This window comes from Amblyraja radiata, chromosome 33 (genome assembly GCF_010909765.2).
Source record: "Amblyraja radiata isolate CabotCenter1 chromosome 33, sAmbRad1.1.pri, whole genome shotgun sequence".
Lineage (NCBI taxonomy): Eukaryota > Metazoa > Chordata > Chondrichthyes > Rajiformes > Rajidae > Amblyraja > Amblyraja radiata.
The window spans coordinates 10,356,411-10,380,170 of record NC_045988.1 but is presented as its reverse complement, the minus strand read 5'-3'; the positions used below and the strand labels follow the sequence as shown (position 1 = coordinate 10,380,170).

The following is a 23,760-nucleotide window of genomic DNA, read 5'->3' as shown; positions in this document are numbered from 1 at the left end:
GCGAGAGCGAGAGGGATTTGGGGGATTTCTGTGGTCTATGGCTTTGCTAGCTGAAAACGCCTTGAGTTTGATTTGACTGTGTTTATATATGTTATACCTGATCTGTTTGGATCGCATGCAAAGCAGAGCTTTTCACTGTACCTCAGTACATGTAACAATAACAAACTTAAACCTGAACCGAACCTGGAGGACAACAGATATGTCTGAGAATATGAAACAATGAAGGAGGCTGCTGCTGCTGCTGGAGCTCTGGTCGGTCCCGGGGTCTCTTATACCTGCATTAAGGAGGCATTTAAACACACCTGAGGAATTACAAACACCTGTGAAGCCATGTGTCCCAAACATTATGGTGCCCTGAAATGGGGGAACTATGTATAAACACTGCTGTAATTTCTACATGGTGAAACCAAAATGTATAAAAAAACGTTTTAATAAAATCTGACAAAGTGCACTTTAACCACATGTGATTTTTTAATATTACAAATCTTAAATTGTGGAATACAGGGGCAGATAAATAAATGATGGGTCTTTGTCCCAAACATGATGGAGGGCACTGTGTAGCCATTTCTTCAAAGTCAAAAATCAAACTGGGGATGACAGCATGTGAGCTGAAATGCTACTGTCTGAATCTCTCTGAAAGATTTGCCTTGTTCTTCATTGATCATAAAGTATTAAATTAATAATTTCAAAGGCTCTCCAGGTTGAATATATCAGATAATCGACTGATGGACTCCATAATTTGTTCAATTTATGTTTGAAGAAAATATGAGAAAAAAAATAATGTTTTATTGTAGAATGTCTGTTAAATAATCATAATAGCATGGAAGGAGGCCTTTAACCCACCAAATCCTACTAGCTCTAGCAAAGGGCAGCACAGCAGCGCAGTGGTAGAGCTGGTGCCTCACAGTGCCAGAGACCCGTGTTTGATCCTGACTATGGGTGCAGTCTGTGCAGAGTTAGTATGTTCCCCCTTGGACCACGTGGGTTTTCTCTGGGTGCTCTGCTTTCCTCCCGGATTCCAAAGACATGCAGGTTTATAGGTTGATTGGCTTCTGTAAATTGCCCCTAGTGTGTAGTACATAGAACTAATGTAGAGGTGATCGATATGATAAAACTTTATTCATCAAAATTCATCATTAACGTCAAAAACTTTATTGGGAAATTGATCAATGGTCAGCATGGACTTGGTGGGCCAAAGGGTCTGTTTCCACACTGTATCTCTGAACTGCACAGTGGCGCATTGGTAGAGTTGCTGCCTTACAGGGGCAGGGACCTGGGCTCAATCCCAGGTCTCAATTACAGGTGCTGTCTGTAAGGAGTTTGTACCTTCTCCCTGTGACTGCGTGGGTCTTCTCCGAGATCTTCGGTTTCCTCCAAAGATGTACAGGTCTGTAAGTTAATTGGCTTGGTATAAATGTAAATTTGTCCCTAGTGTGTGTAGGATAATGTTAATGTGCGGGGATCGCTGGTCAGTGTGGACTCAGTGGGCCGAAGGGCCTGTTTCTGTGCTATAAACTAACCTAAACTAAAGCAATCCAATCAGTCCCATTGTCCCACTCTCTCCCGGAAGCCCTTCAAATTATTTTCCATTTAGCGTTTATCCAATTTCTCTTGTGGGTCCAGTCAAAGCCAACGAACCAGTAATAGGGATGATTGAGTTTGAGTAGTTGATATTACTACTTCTTCTTATCGAGTCCACACGCAAGATTAGAAGTTGCTCAACCAGAGCCGTACACACTTATCGGCATCTGCACACAATGGTGTCTGTCTTGTCGCTTCTTGTGCTTCTTGTGCGTGGTGGTGGAAAGATTGGTGAAAACCGGGCCGCGACGTGAACGCTCTTTCCTTGACCCCATTGATATGACTGGAAACAAGGGATGGGAATACCACCACTTCTATGTTCCACTAGCTGCACACCATCCTGACCTCGAAATAAATTGCTTATCTGTCATCCACTAAGTCTACGTCACCAGAATGTCACTGTACCGAGCAAGGAACAAGAGACAATAAAGTATCATCATCATCGTCAGAAAGATCTCAAACGTTCCAGGCAATTAGGGATAATCAATAAATGCCGGCCTTGCCAGAATCTGTTTGAACCTAAAATTCAGAGAACAGCCTATTTATAGAATGGAACAAACGGAACTTATGAATGAAACCACAGAAGCCTCTCCCGTAAGACTAATTGCTCGAGGGAGATGCAGTGAATGAAGGATAGTTGCAACTAAATTGTGTTGCTTCAAATCAATCTCAGTCTTTGGGCAAGATTGACAGGAGAATTTTCTGATCATTTTGACTTTGCTTCAGAGATATAGCGCAAAAACAGGCTCTTGGGCCCGCCAGGTTCGTACCCACCAGCGATCACCCATACATTAGTTCTATCCTACATGCTAGGGACAATTTACAGAAACCAATTAACATATAAACCTGCATGTCTTTGGCATGTGGGAGGAAACCGGAGAACCCGGAGAAAACCCACACAGTCACAGGGAGAAGATATATACGCCATACAGACAGCACCCATTAGTCAGGGTTGAAACCGTGTCTTTGGCACTGAGAGGCAGCAACTCTACCGCTGCGCCACCATTCCGCCCTCTGGTTGGGCAGAGCTTGGTCATTTTGTGATGCTTTTTTAAAGTTTAGCCGATCCAGTATCCAGAATCTCACGAGACATCTTCCCTAATTTCTATTTGCTGGTTTGAAAGGAAGATTTAAAGAGACTGCGGTTTTGTTGATGCAGAACAGAGGAATATTCTGGTCTCATGCATTGGTTTCTGAGCACGAGGAGCTAATTTGTAAATGACCTTTCCAGCAGGCAATTAAACAAATGCACGAGCATAGTTTATGACAAGCAGATTGGGCCTGGATTTATGGATGCTGGGTTAGATAGACTCATTTGTTTTACAGGAGGGCTCTTCATGATGCAAGGTCAGGATAACAACCTGAACTCTGAAGTACACCACACCATTGCTATTTTGAGAGTAATATTATGACTGTGGTTTGTATTTACAAATGTAACATTCAGCAATTTATTCATAGTATTTATTCCTGGCCAATTCCCTTGACTCATTGTTCTAACCATTCTGGTGCCTTTGTCTGAAAATAGTTACCACCGGTTAGGTTCCAGTCCTGTGCATTGTGTTGGGTTTCTTACATAGTCATCACACAATGCTGGCTTGAAGGGCCGAATGGCCTACTCCTGCACCTAATGTCTATCATCTTAAAGGTTTTCTCTTTTTATTTATTTTTAACAGTTAGGGTCAGCTGTTTCAACTTGGAGCTCCAATAAGTAATGTTGTACTCCAGATCCGCACGTGATCTTATTTTGCACGGGACAGCACAAATGCATTAGGAATTTTGTCAAGGTAGCATCAAGTGGGAATTCAACTCGCAATGTTTATAATGTACGGTTTATACATTTTTCTAAATATGGATTTACATTGTTAGTAATTGAATGACCATTCTCCTTGCTGTGATATCTCTGCATTCTTTTGGGCAGTGTTATCATTGGTTAATTATCAGGCAAACAATCTAGTCTTGGTGCAGAAGCCCCGGTTGGCATGGACACAAAATGCTGGAGTAACTCAGCGGGTCAGGCAGCATCTCTGGAGAAAAGGAATAGGTGACGTTTCGGGTCGAGACCCTTCTTCAGACTCAGTTGTGATATTCCCTTCAGAATGTCCGTAAGACTGTGATGGAACTTGCTGTTATTCTCTGGCTAAAGGGCCTGTACCACATTCACGACCTAATTCATGACCTCTGCCGAGTTTGCCCTTGACTCATAGAAACATAGAAATTAGGTGCAGGAGTAGGCCATTCGGCCCTTCGAGCCTGCACCGCCATTCAATATGATCATGGCTGATCATCCAACTCAGTATCCCGTATCTGCCTTCTCTCCATACCCTCTGATCCCCTTAGCCACAAGGGCCACATCTAACTCCCTCTTAAATATAGCCAATGAACTGGCCTCGACTACCCTCTGTGGCAGGGAGTTCCAGAGATTCACCACTCTCTGTGTGAAAAAAGTTCTTCTTATCTCGGTTTTAAAGGATTTTCCCCTTATCCTTAAGCTGTGACCCCTTGTCCTGGACTTCCCCAACATCGGGAGCAATCTTCCTGCATCTAGCCTGCCCAACCCCTTAAGAATTTTGTAAGTTTCTATAAGATCCCCTCTCAATCTCCTAAATTCTAGAGAGTATAAACCAAGTCTAACCAGTCTTTCTTCATAAGACAGTCCTGACATCCCAGGAATCAGTCTGGTGAACCTTCTCTGCACTCCCTCTATGGCAATAATGTCCTTCCTCAGATTTGGAGACCAAAACTGTACGCAATACTCCAGGTGTGGTCTCACCAAGACCCTGTACAACTGCAGTAGAACCTCCCTGCTCCTATACTCAAATCCTTTTGCTATGAAAGCTAACATACCATTCGCTTTCTTCACTGCCTGCTGCACCTGCATGCCCACTTTCAATGACTGGTGTACCATGACACCCAGGTCTCGCTGCATCTCCCCTTTTCCTAGTCGGCCACCACTTAGATAATAGTCTGCTTTCCTGTTTTTGCCACCAAAATGGAGAACCTCACATTTATCCACATAATTCATGACCTCATACTCGCAGCATGGTCGTCACAAGGTCATAGGTAGGTCGTGATGCTAGTCGTAGGTACTCGTGGCATCAAGTAGGTCGGGGCGTTTTTACAACATGATGAAAAATGTCCACGGGTAAAAAAGGTTGTGAATTAAGTTGTGAAAGTGGGACAGTCCCTTTACTGCGGCAAGGTTGTGAGTTTACGTAGTGACAACTAGGACTTGACTGGTAGCAATGTTGTCTCTTTCCATAATAGATTGCAGTTTTGAGTCCCATTTCAGAGTGATGGGAACAAGGATCTAAGTTGATGCTCTAGAATGAGACTGTTGGAAGTGCTGCTTTTTGAGTAAGACATTAATACTGAAGACGTGTCTCAGATGAATGAGAAAAATACTAATCTGAAGACAGGCAGATGAGTTATTGCAGCTATCCTCACCTATATTTATCTCTTAATCGACAGCGGCAAAAACAGATTATGTGGTCATTGTAACATCCCTGCTTTAGGGACATTGCCACGTACTAATAGGTAGCTGAGTGTCCCCCATTCAAACAATGTGCATACATTGAAACTGCTTTAGTGTCCTTTAAAACATGGAAACTAGATAGATTTAAAAGACGTGTAGGAAAGAACCGCAGATGCTGGTTTAAATCGAAGGTAGACTCAAAATGCTGGAGTAACTCAACGGGACAGGCAGCATCTCTGGAGAGAAGGAACAGGTGATGTTTCAGGTAGAGACCCATCTTCTGAAATGGTTGGCAGACAGGAAGCAAAAAGTAGGAAATAACGGGTCCTTTTCAGAATGTCAGGCAGTGACTAGTGGGGTGCCGCAAGGCTCGGTGCTGGAACCCCAGTTATTTACAATATATTAACGATTTAGACGAGGGAATTAAATGTGACATTTCCAAGTTTGCGGATGACACAACGCTGGGTGGCAGTGTGAGCTGCGAGGAGGATGCTAAGAGGCTGCAGGGTGACTTGGATACAATAATAATAATAATACATTTTATTTATTGAGCGCCTTTCAGACATCTCAAGGACACCTTACATAGATTAATAGCAATATAAACATATAATCAGAATAAAATAAGTAATAAAGACATCACAGAGACACAAATTAAAAACAGAATTCAGTCCAAAAACAAAAAATCAAAAACACAATGTGAAGAGAGAGCAGTGGCAGCCAAAGCGCGCCAGCGTCCACTCTCTCTTCACGGCAGCCATCTTGGACACAGACTAACAGGGTTACCTTACAGACAAAAAATCATCCCCCCACAGTGGTAACCCTAGGAAGGCACAATTTCCAGTCCCCACCCCAAGTTCACCCCAAAGTCAGGCCTATTGAGGCCACCGCAATTGCCTCTACGGAGGCCCGATGTTCCTGGCCGTTCTCACCGGGTGGTCTTGCCCCGGCGTCGGGAGAGTCCTCTCAGCGGCTGGGCCAGCTGGAACGGCCGCTTCCTGGTTGGAGGCCGCGGCTTCCAAAGCCGACAAGGTCGCGCCGGTTTAGAGCTCCCAGGCTCCCGATGTTAAAGTCGGCGCCGCCTCACCGGGTATGTTGGGTGAGTGGGCAGATGCATGGCAGATGCAGTACAATGTGGATAAATGTGAGGTTATCCACTTTTTTGGTGGCAAGGACAGAAGGCAGATTATTATCTGAATGGTGCCAGATTAGGAAAAGGGGAGGTGCAACGAGACCTGGGTGTCATGGTACACCAGTCATTGAAAGTGGGCATGCAGGTGCAGCAGGCAGTGAAGAAAGCGAATGGTATGTTAGCTTTCATAGCAAAAGGATTTGAGTATAGGAGCAGGGAGGTTCTACTGCAGTTATACAGGGTCTTGGTGAGACCACACCTGGAGTATTGCGTACAGTTTTGGTCTCCAAATCTGAGGAAGGACATTATTGCCATAGAGGGAGTGCAGAGAAGGTTCACCAGACTGATTCCTGGGATGTCAGGACTGTCTTATGAAGAAAGACTGGATAGACTTGGTTTATACTCTCTAGAATTTAGGAGATTGAGAGGGGATCTTATAGAAACTTACAAAATTCTTAAGGGGTTGGACAGGCTAGATGCAGGAAGATTGCTCCCGATGTTGGGGAAGTCCAGGACAAGGGGTCACAGCTTAAGGATAAGGGGGAAATCCTTTAAAACCGAGATGAGAATAACTTTTTTCACACAGAGAGTGGTGAATCTCTGGAACTCCCTGCCACAGAGGGTAGTCGAGGCCAGTTCATTGGCTATATTTAAGAGGGAGTTAGATGTGGCCCTTGTGGCTAAGGGGATCAGAGGGTATGGAGAGAAGGCAGGTACGGGATACTGAGTTGGATGATCAGCCATGATCATATTGAATGGCGGTGCAGGCTCGAAGGGCCGAATGGCCTACTCCTGCACCTAATTTCTATGTTTCTATGAATGGTGATGCTGGCTCAATGGACCGAATGGCTTACTCCTGCACCTATTTTTCTATGTTTCTATTAGTTCTATAGACACGCATGCATGCGGTGCTATCTCAATCGATGCTTTCGGTATTTTTAAAGCAGAGATTGACAGGTTCTTGATTAGTAAGGGTGTCAAATGTTACGGGGAGAAGGCAGGAGAATAGGGTTGAAATAGGTAGATCAGCTATGCTTGAATGGCAGAATAGATGCGATGGGATGAATGGCCTAATTCTGTTCCTATGATTTATAAATACGGAAGATCCCTCGTCTGACCTACTAACGAGGTTGTTCTATTTATGTGGTTGATTTTTATTACGTTTCTGATCATCTGGATTCTGCCTTTCAAAGATGTGTTCAAGTTGTACGATGCTTTCTTCTACCATCTTGTTCTGTTCCTGGCCTCTCTGCATGAAACCAATTTCAGATTTCCAGACTTAGGAGCAAAGGATAATGCCCCAGGTGTTATCTTTGGATTAATGGATGAGGTTTACTGCTTAAGAGAGAATGATTTTGCTGTTAAACTATGGTGAATCTTTGGAATTCATTGCCACAGACGGCTGTGGAGGCCAAGTCAATGGATATTTTTAAGACGGAGATTGACAGATTCTTGATTAGTATGGGTGTCAGCGTTTAGGGGGAGAAGGCAGGAGAATGGTCTTTCTCCACAGTCTTAGAATAAAGGGGAGGTCATTTAAGACTAAGGTGAGAAAAAACTTTTTCTCCTAGAGAGTTGTGAATTTATGGAATTCCCTGCCCCAGAGGGCAGTGGAGGCCAAATCACTGGATGGATTTAAGAGAGAGTCAGATAGAGCTCTAGGGGCTAGTGGAGTCAAGGGATATGGGGAGAAGGCAGGCACGGGTTATTGATAGGGGACGATCAGCCATGATCACAATGAATGGTGGTGCTGGCTCGAAGGGCCGAATGGCCTCCTCCTACACCTATTTTCTATGTTTCTTTGTTTCTAATGGGGTTGAGAGGGAAAGATAGATCAGGCATGATTGAATGGCGGCGTAGACTTGATGGGCCGTATAGGGCCTAGTTCTGCTCCTCTAACTTCTGAACATGAACTAAACTATTGATCAGCCATGATCACATTGAATGGCGGTGCTGGCTCAAAGGGCCAAATGGCCTAGTGCTGCCTCTATTGTCCATGTCCTGCCCTTGTCTTGCCCCATCCTCCCTGCTCACTTCTGTTATTTTCTCCATAGCCTGATGAAAACCTGGAGCCTTTCTTTGATTCGTTGGTGAAGCAGACCCAAGTCCCCAACATGTTCTCACTGCAGCTTTGTGGAACCGGCCTCACCCTCAATGATACAGATACAGTGTCGGCTGTGGGAGGCAGCATGGTGAGTGACGTCCATTCTCCGCCGCTGCCATTTTGCTTGAATCCAAGCAGGGTGCAGTTGTGCCGTAATCAGTTATTCAGGGAAAATTGCTAATCTTGCTTCTTCTTCCAGTACGTAATCTAGATTGGCAACCTTCCAGCTTCCTGAGTCAAGGTGGCCTTGACAGCAGAATAACAGCAGAAACAAAATCGGAGACAAAGCAAGCAACAGTGAAAGCAGATGCTTCTTCACCTTTGTAAAGGCCTGACAAGAAAATGTGTGCTTGCTGCATTTGTGTGAATTTCCACCACTTTATAATTCTGCCTGATGCCATGCAGTGCAGAAATCAAATGTCCTTCTGATTTCTACATGGAAATTAAAATATGACTGCAAGTAACTAAATTGGGAATGGGCTGTTGAGTTTTGTCGTTCAAAAATCATGGCTGATGTGGTATCCCATTCGTCTTTCCGGCTTTATTCCTACATTTCTTGATTCGGTATCTAAGAAATTGTAATCTGAAATGAAATCAGTTAGAATCGAAAAGAAAAAGGTCAGCATATTGAAAGTAAATCTGCAACAGAGCCAGCAGTGGTTTCTCATTGAATTCCCTGATGCCAATCTGCTACAGGTTCATCTAAGCCACACACCCATGCAGGTAGATGATGGCAGGGTGGCCAGTGACCAAGGTTATTGCCCTCCTGTTAATCTTCCAGGGCGAGTCTGGTTGCACCCTCCTCATATGTTTGTTTTGTTTGTTTTCCCTCTCTCCCTCTCTTTCTCTCTCCCTCTTTCCCTCTCCTCTTTCCCTGTCCCTCCCTCCCTTCCTCTCTCCATTTCTCCCTCTTCCCCCCTCTCTTTCTCCTTCTCTTTCTCCCTCACACTCTCCCTCACACTCTCCCTCTCTTTCACGCTCTCTCTTTCTCCTTCTCTCTCTTTCTCTCTCCCTCTTTCTCTCTCTTTCCCTCTCTTTCTCTCCCTTCTCTTTCCCTCTCTCTCCCTCTTTCCCCTTCCCTCCCTCCCTCTCCCTCCCTCCCATGTTGTAGATAATCGGTGGAGTTGACACTTCTCTATATCTGGGCAACATCTGGTTCACCCCAATCAGGAAACAGTGGTACTATGAGGTGATTATAGTAAAGATCGAGATCAACGGACAGGACCTGAATCTGGACTGTAAGGAGGTGAGTCCCACACTGCACCATAACCCATACACCACCCCACCGATCTGCATGCTATCTATTATCTCCAGGCTGAATGAACCGCGCAATTGCACGCATACCACGGCGCACACCCCATTGACGACAAGCACAGACCCATGTCAGCGTACACTGCCGTAAATATCCCCAGGGTCCGATCCCAACCTGCCACTAAAAAGCACCCCTTGCGCTGGGACATCCTGCTGCTGTAAACTGATGCTGAGTGATGCAAATCAAAATCACTTTGGGACTTAAAAAAACAAATACTGGAAACACATTATACATGGAATAATAGCTGAGAGCGAGTAATAGATTGTAATTGATTATGCAGAGCTGGGTAATTGTCTGTGTATTGGATAACGTCTCAAACCAAGGATCCCATAATAACATAGAGGGACCCGGCGTGGGGAGGGGGGGGCTGCCGATAACAGTGAGGGACCGGTGGGAGGGGCGAGAAGGAAGAGGGACCATTGAGACTATATTGAATACTTTTGTCAGTTTGTCAACGCCCTATATGTGGCGACTCTTTGCATACTTATGCGTTGTACGCAATACAAACAATTTCACTAGCACGTACATGTGACAATACAGTATCAATCATTAACAGCACCTCATATTCCGCCTGGGGACCTTGCGTCCGGATGGCATTAACATTGAATTCTCCCAATTTTGCTAGCCCTTGCTGTCTCCTCCCATTCCTTAACCCTCTAGCTGTCTCCTCCCACCCTCCTATCCGCCCACCCTCGGGCTCCTCCTCCTCCCCTTTTCCTTCCTTCTCCCCCCCCCACCCCCCATCAGTCTGAAGAAGGGTTTCGGCCCGAAACGTCGCCTATTTCTTTCGCTCCATAGATGCTGCTGCACCCGCTGAGTTTCTCCAGCAATTTTGTGTACCATCAATCATTCAATGTTTGGCTCAAGTGCAGAATTTACCCTCGGCTTACTTTTGCCATTGATGGACGCAATACGCTGGAGTAACTCAGCAGGACAGGCAGCATCTCTGTAACAATGTCCTCTACTGAAACCTAGTCCCCATCTTAAACACGGATTTCACATCCCTATCAAAATCCCTCGCTGTGTCTTTGAAACTTCTTACTTCTCTCCTGTTTTGGTTTCTGGTTTCTTCAGTACAACTACGACAAGAGCATCGTGGACAGTGGGACCACAAACCTCCGGCTGCCCAAGAAGGTCTTCCAAGCCGCAGTGAAATCCATCAAAGCCGCATCTTCTGTTGAGTATTGTTTCTTAAAAGGAAGGAAAGTCGATGTGTTACTGTACACTGTTTGTTATCTTGAGGATGAAACGGGAAGAAATAGTTTTTTGTTCTATTTTCTGACGTTGTCGGCGCTGGTGAGGTGTACGATGAGCGTTTGACAGCACTGGGTCTTTACTCGCTGGTTTAGAAGGACGAGGGGGGGAAGCTAATTGAAACCTACCGATTAGTGAAGATGCCTGGATAGAGAGGATTTTTCCACTCGCGGGAGAGTCTAGTACCAAAGGGCGTAGCCTCCGAATAAAAGGAAATATTTTTAGAAAGGAGATGAGGAGGAATTTCTTTAGTCAGTGAATGGTGAATCTGTGGTCAAGTTATTGGGTATTTTTAAGGCAGAGATTGACAGATTCTTGATCAGTAAGTGTGTCAAGGGTTATGGGGACAAGACAGGAGAATGGGGTTGACAGGGAAAGATTGATCAGCTATTTTCTCTGTTGGGCTCAGACGACGAGGCAGGATACTGACTAATTAGATAGAACTTTCAAAGACATGGCCCAGATGAAGGGCTGGTTGTTTGCTCAGTAGCAGGAGAGAGAAGAGGAACCGTGAATGATTACTTTTCTTCTGGTACATATATATACTGTATGTTTGATATTTTTAGAAATCAAAGGGTTTAGTTGAAGAGTCTGCCTGTAATGGTAGCTGTTTCTCTTTCCATAGATGCTGCCTGACCTGTTCAGAGGTTATTATTTCTGATATTTTTGGGTTTTGCACTGAGGTGACTTGTAAGACCAATTAACTGGATGGATATCTTACACGAGGGATAGCCTGTACTTGTGTAATTCCACCTCATACGAGTCAGCAAGGAGCAGAAATTGAGAATAGTATATTAGCTAGATATTGAGGGTGGTAAAACAGATGTTAAGCCAAGCCCCAGTTTGCCCCATTGACTGGAGATAGATAGATCCTTGATTAGTACGGGTGTCGGAGGTTATGGGGAGAAGGCAGGAGAATGGGGTTAGGAGGGAGAGATAGACCAGCCATGATTGAATGGCGGAGTAGAATGGCCTAAAGGGCCTGTCCCACGGGTGTTATTTGCGCGTCATTTACGCGACATCATTTACGGGTCACGATGCATGACGCGCGCATGGCACGTGGCGAGACGTGGTAGCGTAGGCAGTGACGCAGCGCCCCAGGATTTGGGAATTCTCAAACACTTCGTGCGCCACCAGCGTGACGCGCAAATGACGCCCAAGTGGGACAAGCCCTTAATTCTACTATCCCTTATGACCTTATGAGATATTGGACCCTACACCGCCATTTGCAAGAAGGGCAATGGAGATCTCATTGGTACCTTACCTAAACTAACACCAGCATAAGAGTTCACCACATTACTGTGCAGAAGTTACCAGTAACATTTCCTTTATTATCAAAACGACTGCATTTCCCTTTTGTTAGGACCCTTCTTCAGACCCTTCATAGGACTGACCCCTAGGTTTCCAGCCTTGAAGAAGGGCAACCTAGAAACAATCATACAGAGCTCACTCAAATTGGAATGATGGCATGATGGAAATGTGAAGTGCCAGACACCTCATCAGATAAAAGACAAACGTGGCAGACAATAGGTGGAATTTCTCTTCATTCGTACAAAAACATCTTGTTTATAAATAGCATCGTTAGCATCCAAAACCTTCCCAAGGTGGTTGACAAACCCAAAAACATGATATCAAAAGTGTACAATCTGGGGACTTTCTGAACAGATAGAGGAGCACACAGATTGATGTTCCTTAAGAGTTATCGGGAGAAACAAAAAAGTGAATTCACAGAGGGAATATTAGATGCAGGAAGGACAAAGTTGTAAATTCCTCATCTATAGTGTCTCATAAATCTGCAGCAGAATAATTCTCTGGTGTAATCTCTTAATATACACATCACACATACATATGTTTAAATGATAAATGACTGTAGTTGAAAACTTGTACAACATCTGGTGTTGATTAAAGATTCCTGGTGTAATGAAATATTCATGGTCGTCATTACTAGCTTCACTTTTTAGTTTTACTCTCTCTTTTGACAGACGGAGAAGTTCCCCGATGGGTTCTGGTTGGGCGAGCAGCTGGTGTGTTGGCAGGTTGGCACCACGCCTTGGCACATCTTCCCTACGATATCGCTCTACCTCATGGGGGAGGCCACCAACCAATCCTTCCAAATCACCATTCTACCGCAAGTAAGTCAGAAAGACACGCCGTTATAACAGGCACGAAACAAACGGCAGCATCCGTGGTGGGAAATGGACGGACGCCATTTTGGGTCGGGATCCTTCTTCCAACGACCCAAAACATCGTCTGTCCATTTGACTCCTCGCATGCTGCTTGACCCATCCAGATATTCCAGTGATTTGGTTTTTCTTTTGCACAAGATCTCAGCCTCTGCAATCTCAGTATATGATCACCTTGGGGACCCCGCCCCCGTCTAATTCCCCTCCACAATCCTTGCACATCTCCAATCCTGGACTTCCCACTCCACTCAGTTTAATTTAATGTTTCACGTAATCTTGTTGTGTTTTACGACTGTTGGCAGACCAATCTCCCTCCTGGGATAAATAAAATTCTATCGTATTAAATTAAGTTCAACTTAAAAACATAATTTGATCCTTTAAGCTATGCTTTCCTTTGTAAGGTGTCCATCATGTCAATTGTATTAAATCCAGTACCTGCCATTGATGGATCGTGGCTATAAGATTCTTAACCAAGTTTATATGTGGGCCAAGCTAACAAGCTGGTTGACAGCGATGACCCACCTTGCAGAATGCCAGATATTATTCATAGACTGAGCCAAGTAATGATGGCAATCTGAAATGCAAAGACTGCCAGAAATGTTCCACGGGTCAGGCTGCTCAGAGAAGCAGAGTTAATATTTCTGGGAAAAAAACAAAACACCAATTGTCTAAGAAACATTTAGACAGGTACATGGATAGTTCAGGTGCAGAGGGATGTGGGCCAAAAGCAGGCAGATGGGACTAGTGTAGATGGGACATGTTGGACGATGTAGGCAAGTTGGGCTGAAGGGCCTATTTCCATGCGCTATGACTAAGTGCTGAAGTAACTCAGCATGTCAGGTAGTATCTCTGGCAAACATGGATAGGTGATGTTTCGGGTGGGACCCTTCACAATATGCAGTATTCCATTTTTGTAAACCAGCGTCTGCAGGTCCTTGTTTCTACATCACAATGTTTCTCAATTATCACCCTGGCTGCATCATTAGTACTGGAACTATTAATCCAGCCTTCTCTCTGCTCTTCCCATTTATCCTCTAGTTTACTTTTCATAAATCAACCTGCATAGGGACTTGTGCTTTTTGTTGAATGATGAAGTGGAAAGGAACAGATTTGTAAGATCGATAGCCAGACTGTGGCAATTGTCCTTCTAAGAGTGATGGAAGCAGCTTGGCAATTATCGACTGGAATTTAGAAGAATAGTGTACATTTAGATGTACTTGCTTCTCGAAGAGACTGCTGCTGTGGATGCTGAGGCTGTTTCTTTGGTAAAGAATTCAATCAAGGGGCCATGATCTCAAGATAAAGGTTTGGGGGGTTAGGATTAAAATAAGAAAGGTCTTTGCCTAGAGGGTTGCACGATAGCGTAGCGGTTGAGCTACTGCCTTATAGCGCCAGAGTTCCAGGTTCGATCCTGACTACGGGTGCTTGTATGTACAGAGTTTATACATTCTCCCCGTGACCTGCGTGGGTTTTCTCTGAGATCTTCGGTTTCAGAATGAAGGATAGGCCATTAAGATGAGAAGACATTACATCACTAAGAGAGTTCAGAATTCTCTACCCCAATGTACTGTGGAGGCTCAGTTTGTTAATTCAAAGCAGATAACAGTGTTCTCTATGTTTAAGAGAATCAAGCGATGTGGCAAATAGCAGGAAGATGAGTAGAAGGTCAGCCATGGCGGAGCAGCCTCAGAGTAGACGCCTTAGCTTTTGTTTCTTATGTTCGATGAAATGCTTTGGGGTGAACTCAACTCCTCGTGCGCATACCATTGACTTCCAACTCTTTGTTTCTCTAAAACACAGCAATACCTGCGGCCAGTGGAAGATGTCGCCACCTCTCAGGATGACTGCTACAAGTTTGCCATCTCCCAGTCCACCACAGGAACGGTGATGGGGGCCGTCATCATGGAAGGGTTTTACGTCGTATTTGACCGTGCTCGGAAGCGCATTGGATTTGCGGTTAGCACCTGTCACGGTGAGTGTGAATCCGGTTTAATGTAGTTCTGTTCTTCATCCACTTAGGCACCATGACACTGGCCGAGTACCATGTCCAAGGGCATAAAAAATGTTCTATTACCTTTAAAGACACGGCATGGAAACAGGCCCTTCGCCCCACCGAGTCCGTGCCGACCAGCGAACCCCGCACACTAACACTATACTGCGCACACCAGGGACAATTTACAATTTTACCAAGGCAATTAGCCTACAAACATGTAAGCCTTTGTAAGCCTTTGGAGTGTGAGAGGAAACCAAAAAACCCACGCAGGTCACGGGGAGAACGTAATACTCCACACAGACAGTAGTTAGGATCGAAACAGGGACTGTGGCACTGTAAGGTAGCAACTCTACCGCTGCGCCACTCAAACTAGTTTCCTCTGCAACTCAGCAGAACGCTCAACTGGGTCTCTATCACTTTCTTCTCATTGTTCTGGAAAGAAGACTGCCCTTCCCCAACAAGTCCTCCTCACCACTGCAGGGTGAAGATCAGCCTGTGGCTGCCATGTTGTGTGGTTCAAAGCATTGCACCAGCCCAATGGTCCTACAACACACTGAGCATTTCAACCTGGTTCCCAGTGTGGGCATTAACCCACCTCACCTCAAAACTAGCTCAAAAAGGAAGGGATGAGGCTAAAGCAGGAGAAGTTGAAGTAATTTGTGATGGAGGCCAAAGGAACTAAGAGAAAGGAGCAAGAGAGGAATAGATCGGGTAAACGCACAGTCTTTTGCCCAGAGTAGGGAAATCGACAACCGGAAGACATAGGTTTAAGGTGAGGGTGGAAAGATTTAATGGGAATCTGAGGGGTGACTGTTTTTTTATACAAAGGGTGGTGGGTGTATGGAACAAGCTACCAGATGAGGTAATTGAGGCAGGTCCTATCACAATATTTTAGAAACATTTAGACAGGTACATGGATAAGGTAGGTTTATAACTCTGTAGCTGGGCTGAGTAAGTCCTTACTTGAGGTGGTATGTTATGGGACAGTTGTTATCAAGTTGTGTATTGTATTTTGCCCACTTGTTGTAGTGCCTTATTGAGCGTCTCAGTAGAAGACCTGCAAATACATGTGGGTACAAGACACACAGTTCCTCGTAATTACCAGGTTTGCTGTTCTAGCACAGCACAATGTCTATATATTTGACCCCATCTGATGTGCAGACTCCGACTGCTTCCACCTCTGGTTTTATTGAGCTTCGACTCAATTTCTGTGCAACATCAAGAAACGACTGCAGTCACGTGCCAGAAACAGCAGCAGCAGCCCGGATAAGTTAATTACAGCATCACTCAAGTCTGGGCCATTGCAGGAACTCCTGCTGGACTGAGGATTTATTTGGCAGGTGACACACTGGCAGGAGAGGGACAGAACTAAAGTTTAAGGCAGCCCTCAATTTTACAGCTTGTTGCACTACAATGTTCAACTTTAAAGTACAGCGATTATTGTTCTTGAAGCAACTTAGTGGGCATTGAGAACAGCTGGGCCCCATAAACATCCATGTAACGACTGCTCAGCTAATTGCTGTTTTTGATGGGGTTACGCAAGAGGAATGCAAGTCAGATATCAGGGGAAATCGAACTCTTTCCCGACAGTGTCGACAGGAGCTTTACATCCATCGGAGCAGACTGTATGAAAGGTCTCCCAAGGTCAGGAGACTAAAGATTGGAATAAATCACGGCAACAGCAAGAAAATGAAAGCAATAAAACAAGCCAGAAAGATGATTTAGTGCGCACCAGATTGTTGATCAATCTTACATTTATTCATTTTCACTTGTAAATGAGATTGTAGCAGGATTTCAGTGCGACTGATGCAACAACAAAAAACATTCAAAGAAAACCACAAAACTGATAAATACAAAAATATGCTGAAAACATTCAGCAGATCAGATGGCATCTGTGGAAGGAAAAACAGTTATCCGTTTAAATCTGAGACATTTAGGTAACAGATCTCTCCTTGTGAGTAAAGTCGTAAAACAGTAACAAAACCACTTTATTGCTCAAAGCACATTGCTTGCAATCTGGAAGAATAAGGTGGTTCACTATATTGATTCATGGGATGGGGAGCTATTGTCCTGATGAGATATTAAACATACTAGGTAATATCAGTGCAATGTATAATATTATTATTTGCCATGGTAAGAAATATGCCATAATGAGGCATTTCTCAGGGTTGTTGAGTCTCGCACTATCAAACCAAGAGGTCAGAATAGACAAGAAGAAATTAGTTCACCCAGAGGAGAGCATTTAAATTATTTAACTTAAAAGGACAATGCAAACTCATTCTCTGGCTTTAGTCAAGACAGTGATATGGATGTTGAGGGCATCAAGGAATAAGGATCTAGTGCAGGAGATAGTGCTGATTATTGACTGGTAGAGGTGAAGTGGCATGAGGGGCCAAATGGCCTACTCTTGCTTCCGTTTCGAAGGTTACAGATCAGTCTCACTGATCCCGTTGCCTGCCCCGTCGTATACTGGTCTTTTCCTTACTGAGGGCAAGGTGAGTTGCCTCTGCAGCTGAAGTGTTCTGGAGTCTCCGTTCAGCCTCAGATGGCAGATTGTGGCTAAAAGACTTTTGGACTTTTACACTTCTGCTAAAAGTCACTGACAGAGTTGAACTGGATCTTAACGTACCTGATACTCTGCAAAATCCTCAAAATAGGGAGTTGCTGGCATTAAAGTAAAGGAATTCAAGTGCCTTTCTGCAGGGGGTCAAAAGTAGACCTTCTCCACTTTAGTGCATAGATCACCCTCCCCTTTCCACAAGGCACTCAGTAGTGAATGACTGGGGAAACAGGAGTACAGGTGCACTGGGATCTGAGCCCCTGGTCCACATTTAACTGAGCTAACAGGAATCCAAAACAAATTGAACAGGGAAGGCCTAAGGGACAACCGGCTGTCTGGCAGTTTATCTTACAGCAATATTTGCATCATGGTCATATTTGTAAACTGTGTTATTGTCACTCTTGTGTAATGGTGCATGCTTCCATACTTTAATCCCTAGAAGTGAGACTTATATATATATCAGTTTGCGACTTTAACTCACATATTGGATGATAGTTGGTAGAATAAACTAAAAAATAATTTGTTAAACCATAGAACTAACAGAGGAATAGAACAATTTCTACTATTTGTCTGGAACCAGAAAGGCAAATGTTTGAACACAAAGTAATGGAGTGACTCAGTGAGCCAGGCAGCATCCTTGGGTAACATGGACAGGTGAGATTTAAGATGGATAACATCCATGTTCTCCAGGGATGCTGTCTGAACTGCTGAGTTTCTCCAAGACTTTGTGTCTTATTTGTAAATCAGGATCTGCATTTCCTGGTTTCACGAATATTTGAAGCCTGTTCAATATTCACGTTGTAACTATGTATACGGGTCATTTCAGCCCACCTTGTCTATGGAGACCATGAGTCCAATCTACACTAGTCCCATTTACCTGCATTAAGCCCCTATTCCCCTCTACCTTCCCTATCTAAGTCACTGTCCAAATGCCTCTTGAATGTTGTAACTGTATCTGTATCTGTCAGCTACTCTGGATGCCTGCTATGAATGTATGGCGGAGTAGGCTTAGGAACTTAATCCACTGGGTCTTCCTCCCCCAAACTGGTTCCATCCGCGTAACATCCCTTCCATATCTTGTTCCATATATCACCTTCCAGCCTCCGTCACCATCCACTCTCCTCTCCCCTCAGCTGCCTGATCTGCCCATCAACTCCTCCTCACCTCCCCTTCTCCCTCACCTCTTATATCGGTTAAATCTCCTCTGCACTCAGTTCTGATGGTCAAAATGTCGACCTTTACTCTGCCTCCACAGATAGTGTTTGACCAACAAGTTCCTCCAGCAGTTTGGGTTTTTATTCCCCCATGTAATATGCCTTCACTTCCTTACAGTGCTCTGTAAATACTCAAGAACGTCTAAGGTTAAATTTTAAATTTTACATTACTTCACAAACTCCGCTAATTACTGAGCAAAACATTTACAAAGCATTTCAGGTTTTAAAATAGCTGATTATATAGCATGACTCATCCAGATAATGGTAGACCGTTTATGCTTTTATGACAAGGTTAGGAAGAGGGCAAGAGGGAACTTTACTCAAAGTACATAAATCATCAGCATCAGTGGAGTAAGATGCCTGGATGTGGGATGTAAGGAATGACAGGAGCAGGGGAATGAGGACAAAGAGAAATGGTCAACGCCAAATAATCCCATAGAGTGAACTGTTGGGCAATTATGAGCTTGCTTGAATGGGCTATTAATCATCTCTGGCCTTAGAATTACCCAGGGCTTTCCATACCCAATTTCTCCTGCATCAGGTGAGGGGATAATCAGAAGGACACAAAGTGCTAGAGTAATTCAGCGCCTATTGTCCTTTTGTGTATTAATCAGCATCTGTACTTCATTGTTTCTACAATGGGATAGTCAGGCTTAGCAATAGGACTTCCTTGGAAAAATAGTGATGCAGCATGTATACAAACAATGGTATTTGGCCAAGGTAGAGAAAAGTGCTGGAGAAACTCAGCAGGTGCGGCAGCATCTATGGAGCGAAGGAAATAGGCAATGTTTCGGCAGCATCTATGGAGCGAAGGAAATAGGCAACATTTCGGGCCGAAACCTTTTGGTTTCGGCCCGAAATGTTGCCTATTTCCTTCGCTCCATAGATGCTGCCGCACCCGCTGAGTTTCTCCAGCACTTTTATCTACCTTCGGTTTTCCACCATTTGCAGTTCCTTCTTAAATAGTTATTTGGCCAATGTTTCTTTTAATAGAAGGTGGTGCTAGGATGTGCAGATTTGAGTTTAGTTTATTGTCATGTATACTGAGGTACAGTGAAAAGTTTTTGTTGCGTTGCTACAAAGTCAACATGCTGCATTATAGTCTAGTCTGAAGAAGGGTTTCGGCCCGAAACATTGCCTATCTCCTTCGCTCCATAGATGCTGCTGCACCCGCTGAGTTTCTCCAGCATTTTTGTGTACCTTCGATTTTCCAGCATCTGCAGTTCCTTCTTAAACATTATAATGACTTTGGTACACAAAAATGCTGGAGAAACTCAGCGGGTGCAGCAGCATCTATGGAGCGAAGGAAATAGGCAACGTTACGGGCCGAAACCCTACTTCCCACTTATAATGAACTTTGTTGGGTTCAGCCCCACTGCAATGACTCATGGTCACACAGCAGGCGAACAGGCCCTGTGGCTCTCTGACGCCACGTCAACCATCACACATCCGTTTACATTGACTTCATTTTATTCTCCTCGCCTTCCCGCCAACTCCTCCCAGATTCTACCACCCACCTACACGCTGGGGGCAATTTGCCGCAGCCAATTAACCTACTGACCTTGAGTTGCAGGAGGCAGCCAGAGCAAGCCCTCGCAGTCACAGGGAGAACATTTGAGCTCCACATTTGGTCAGAGTTGAACTGGACTGCTGGAGCCATGAGGCAGTGGCCCCATTAAATGTGTTACACTTCCACCAGGCTTGAGCTGCACTGATCCCACTATCATTCTTCATCTAGCTCTTTACAAATAGATTTGATGTGATAAACCAGGGGTAGATTATACTAATTCAGTTTAAATTCCAAAGTGCTGGAGTAACTCGGCAGGTGAGGCAGCCTCTCTGAAGAAGGGTCCCGACTTGAATGGTCACCCATCCATGTCCTACTGAGATGCTGCCCAACCTGCACTTTGCACTCCAGCATTTTGTCTTTTGCTCAGTATTCCAGCATCTGTTTCCTTTTCTCTCTCATAAATTCTAACTATCTTTGATTGAGGTGGTACCTAAAAAGGTAATTATCTGATGTTCATTTATTTAGCCAAGGTGGTTTGTATCTGATTCCAAGGGCCTGTCTCTCATTGAATATCTTCCATTGGCTCCATCGACACTTCACGCTGACTCGGCAAGGCCATCCGCATAATCAAGGACCAATCTAACCTCGGTCACTCCCTCTTCTATCAGGCAAGAGGTACAGAAGTTTGAAAGCACATACCTCCAGATTCAGGGACAGTTTCTTCCCAGCTGTTATCCGGCAACTGAACCGCCCTATCACCAACTAGAGAGCGGTCCTTACTTCTCATACACCTCATTGGAGACCCTCAAACTATCTTTAATCAGATTTTACCAGATTTTATCTTACACTAAACACTAAACCATTTATCCTGTATCTGTAAACTCTGGATGGCTTCATTGTAATCATTTACAGTGTTTTCACTGACTGGATAGCACGCAGTAAAAAAGCTTTCCACGGTACCTATAATTGCACGTGACATTAATACACTAAACAAAGCAATAGCTGTCTTGAATGAATCAACTGGTGTTCAGTCATTTACCTTGTTGAAATTCCTCAAGTCCAATCCTGATATAGGATCAGTGATTGGAAGGCCAAGGAAGCAAGTGCCTTTTCATAACAGTTATTTTTGCTTTTGTTTTTAATATTTGAATTATACTTTCCATTTAATTATAACATTTCAATCTGTTAATGTTTTACTGCTGAAGGTCAACAAGACTGAATGGCAGTGATATTTAAAGAATAATAAAATGCACATCAGCTTTGACTGGTAAAAGCTGAATGCAGGCTTTTGCCAGCTGTGAGAGTAAAGCAGATTGCAGAAGACACGGACACCAGTGTGGTTTAGCGATACAGCGCGGAAACAGGTCCTTCGGCCCACCGAGCGCGTGCCGTCCTGCAATCCCCGCGCACTTACACTATCCTACACACAATCGGGACAATTTAATATTATACCAAAGCCAATTAACCTACTAGCCTGTACGTCTTTGGAGTGTGGGAGGAAACCGGAGCACCCGGAGAAAACCCACACAAGTCACGGGGAGAACGTGCAATCTCCGTATAGACAGCACCCGTAGTCAGGATCGATCCCGGGTCTCTGACCCTGTAAGGCAGCAGCTCTACCAGTGGTAGAGTGATTAAATAGGGATGTAATCCAGTGGTCAGAGTTTATAGTGAGAGTACAGATGCCTATGAACGACATGGGGCTGTAGATTACAGAGCTGGGGAGGATCAAACCCATGCAGAAATGTGATAAGCAGCACTACATAAAATGGTAGAATAACCAACAAAGGTCCACCACGGACAAACCTCCAGCACATAGGCTAACCCTTCTCCTCACCTTTGCTTCCAGTGCACGATGAGTTCCGTTCAGCCACGGTGGAGGGTCCCTTCTTCAGTACAAACATGGAGGACTGCGGCTACAACATTCCACAGACAGACGAGTCAACGCTGATGACGATTGCGTACGTGATGGCGGCCATCTGCGCCCTCTTCATGCTGCCCCTGTGCCTGATGGTCTTTCAGTGGCGCTGTTTCCGCTGCCTGCGCCGCGAGCACGATGACTTTGCAGACGACATATCGCTGCTGAAGTGACGGTGGAAGAACACTTTCAAGATGGAAGAAAACTTTTCTTTCTCCATTTCTTTTTTAAATACGTGGTCGGTTCGCAGTGCTGAACTGGAAGGGCGGGTGTATAAAACAATGAAGCTGAAAACTGCGCGGCTGGTCTGAAGCTTACGGTAGCGTAAACAAGGTACCTTCCCAGCTGTACGTGCTCTTCCGCATCACACTTTCAATTAGTCAGATCATTAGATCCCGTGACCAAATACCCACGGGTCAACATTGACGTTTGAGAGTCAGGTAACTCAACAGGTACGCAAACTCTTCTGCACTTGACAAAATTCACCGAGATATCTCCCAAATAAAACCCTGTAAATATAAGCCACAGAAATATTTTGTATCTGTTTAATTCCTCATCTTGGATCAAAACCAATCCTATGATCTACTGGACTAAATGGAAAGTACACGAGCAATAGAGATGATTGTTAAATGACAGTCCATGATTAACGCTGATCTCCGGCATGTGTAGCCTTAGTGTGGCCACTTCTTTCCTACAAAGAGTGCAATATGGTTTTATACTACATGCACTTTTACATTACCGTAAGGATAGCATCAACATTTAAACTGTGGAAATGTGATGTATACATTTGTGTGTAAATATCGATAAATGTACACATTACAGTATTGCATATTTAATTTGCATTAAACTTAGCGTCATCATTTTCAGGACCATCGTACACTTACAATGATCATTGAGAGCCTTTTACCTTCTCAAGAATACCACAACCCTGTGCTGCAGTACTTATTAGTGTACACTGGCCATCCTTATTATGTGGTCTGGAAAAATAACTATTCAGGCCAAACCCAGATAATAAATGTCAACAGGTAATCTGATCCTGGATTTCATACAGCTGAGCCTGACAGTGTTAGCTCGCGGGTTTATATTTGAAGCCTTGTTATAAAATGCTCTCGGATTACCAAAGAGACTACTTGTGGATAACAGTTGGCCTCTCAGTTTTGGAACAGCTATGCTGAAAGTTCAGAGTTCGTGTGAGCACTTTAGGACAGCGCACTGCCGCAGCGGTAGAGTTCTGCCTTACAGCGCCAGGGACCCGGGTTAGTTCCTGACTGCGAGTGCTGTCTGTACAGAGTTTCTACGCTCTCCCTGTGAACACGTACGCTTTCTCCGGGTGCTCCGGTTTCCTCCCACATTACAAAGACGTACATGTTTGCAGGTTAATTGGCTTCGGTAAAAATTAGAAATTGTCCTTGGCGCGTCGGATAGAGCCAGTGTCCAGGGTGATCGCTGGTTGGCGCGGGATCGGTGGGCCGAAGAGCCTGTTTCCGCGCATTATGTCTCAAGTGCCTCCCTCCATATTTACACAAGGGC

At 44.5% G+C, this 23,760-nt stretch overlaps 1 protein-coding gene across 1 annotated transcript in view; it reads left to right on the top strand.

Moving 5' to 3' along the window:
* Positions 1-23,099, top strand: part of bace1 (beta-secretase 1) — a 113,984-nt gene extending 90,885 nt beyond the window's left edge. The window contains exons 4-9 of the mRNA XM_033049723.1: positions 8,237-8,374; positions 9,398-9,532; positions 10,673-10,774; positions 12,835-12,984; positions 14,836-15,007; positions 22,162-23,099. Of these exons, the coding sequence (XP_032905614.1) occupies positions 8,237-8,374; positions 9,398-9,532; positions 10,673-10,774; positions 12,835-12,984; positions 14,836-15,007; positions 22,162-22,403 (939 nt within the window). The 3' untranslated portion in view covers positions 22,404-23,099. The remainder of the gene's footprint in view (positions 1-8,236; positions 8,375-9,397; positions 9,533-10,672; positions 10,775-12,834; positions 12,985-14,835; positions 15,008-22,161) is intronic.
* Positions 23,100-23,760: the final 661 nt, after the last annotated feature.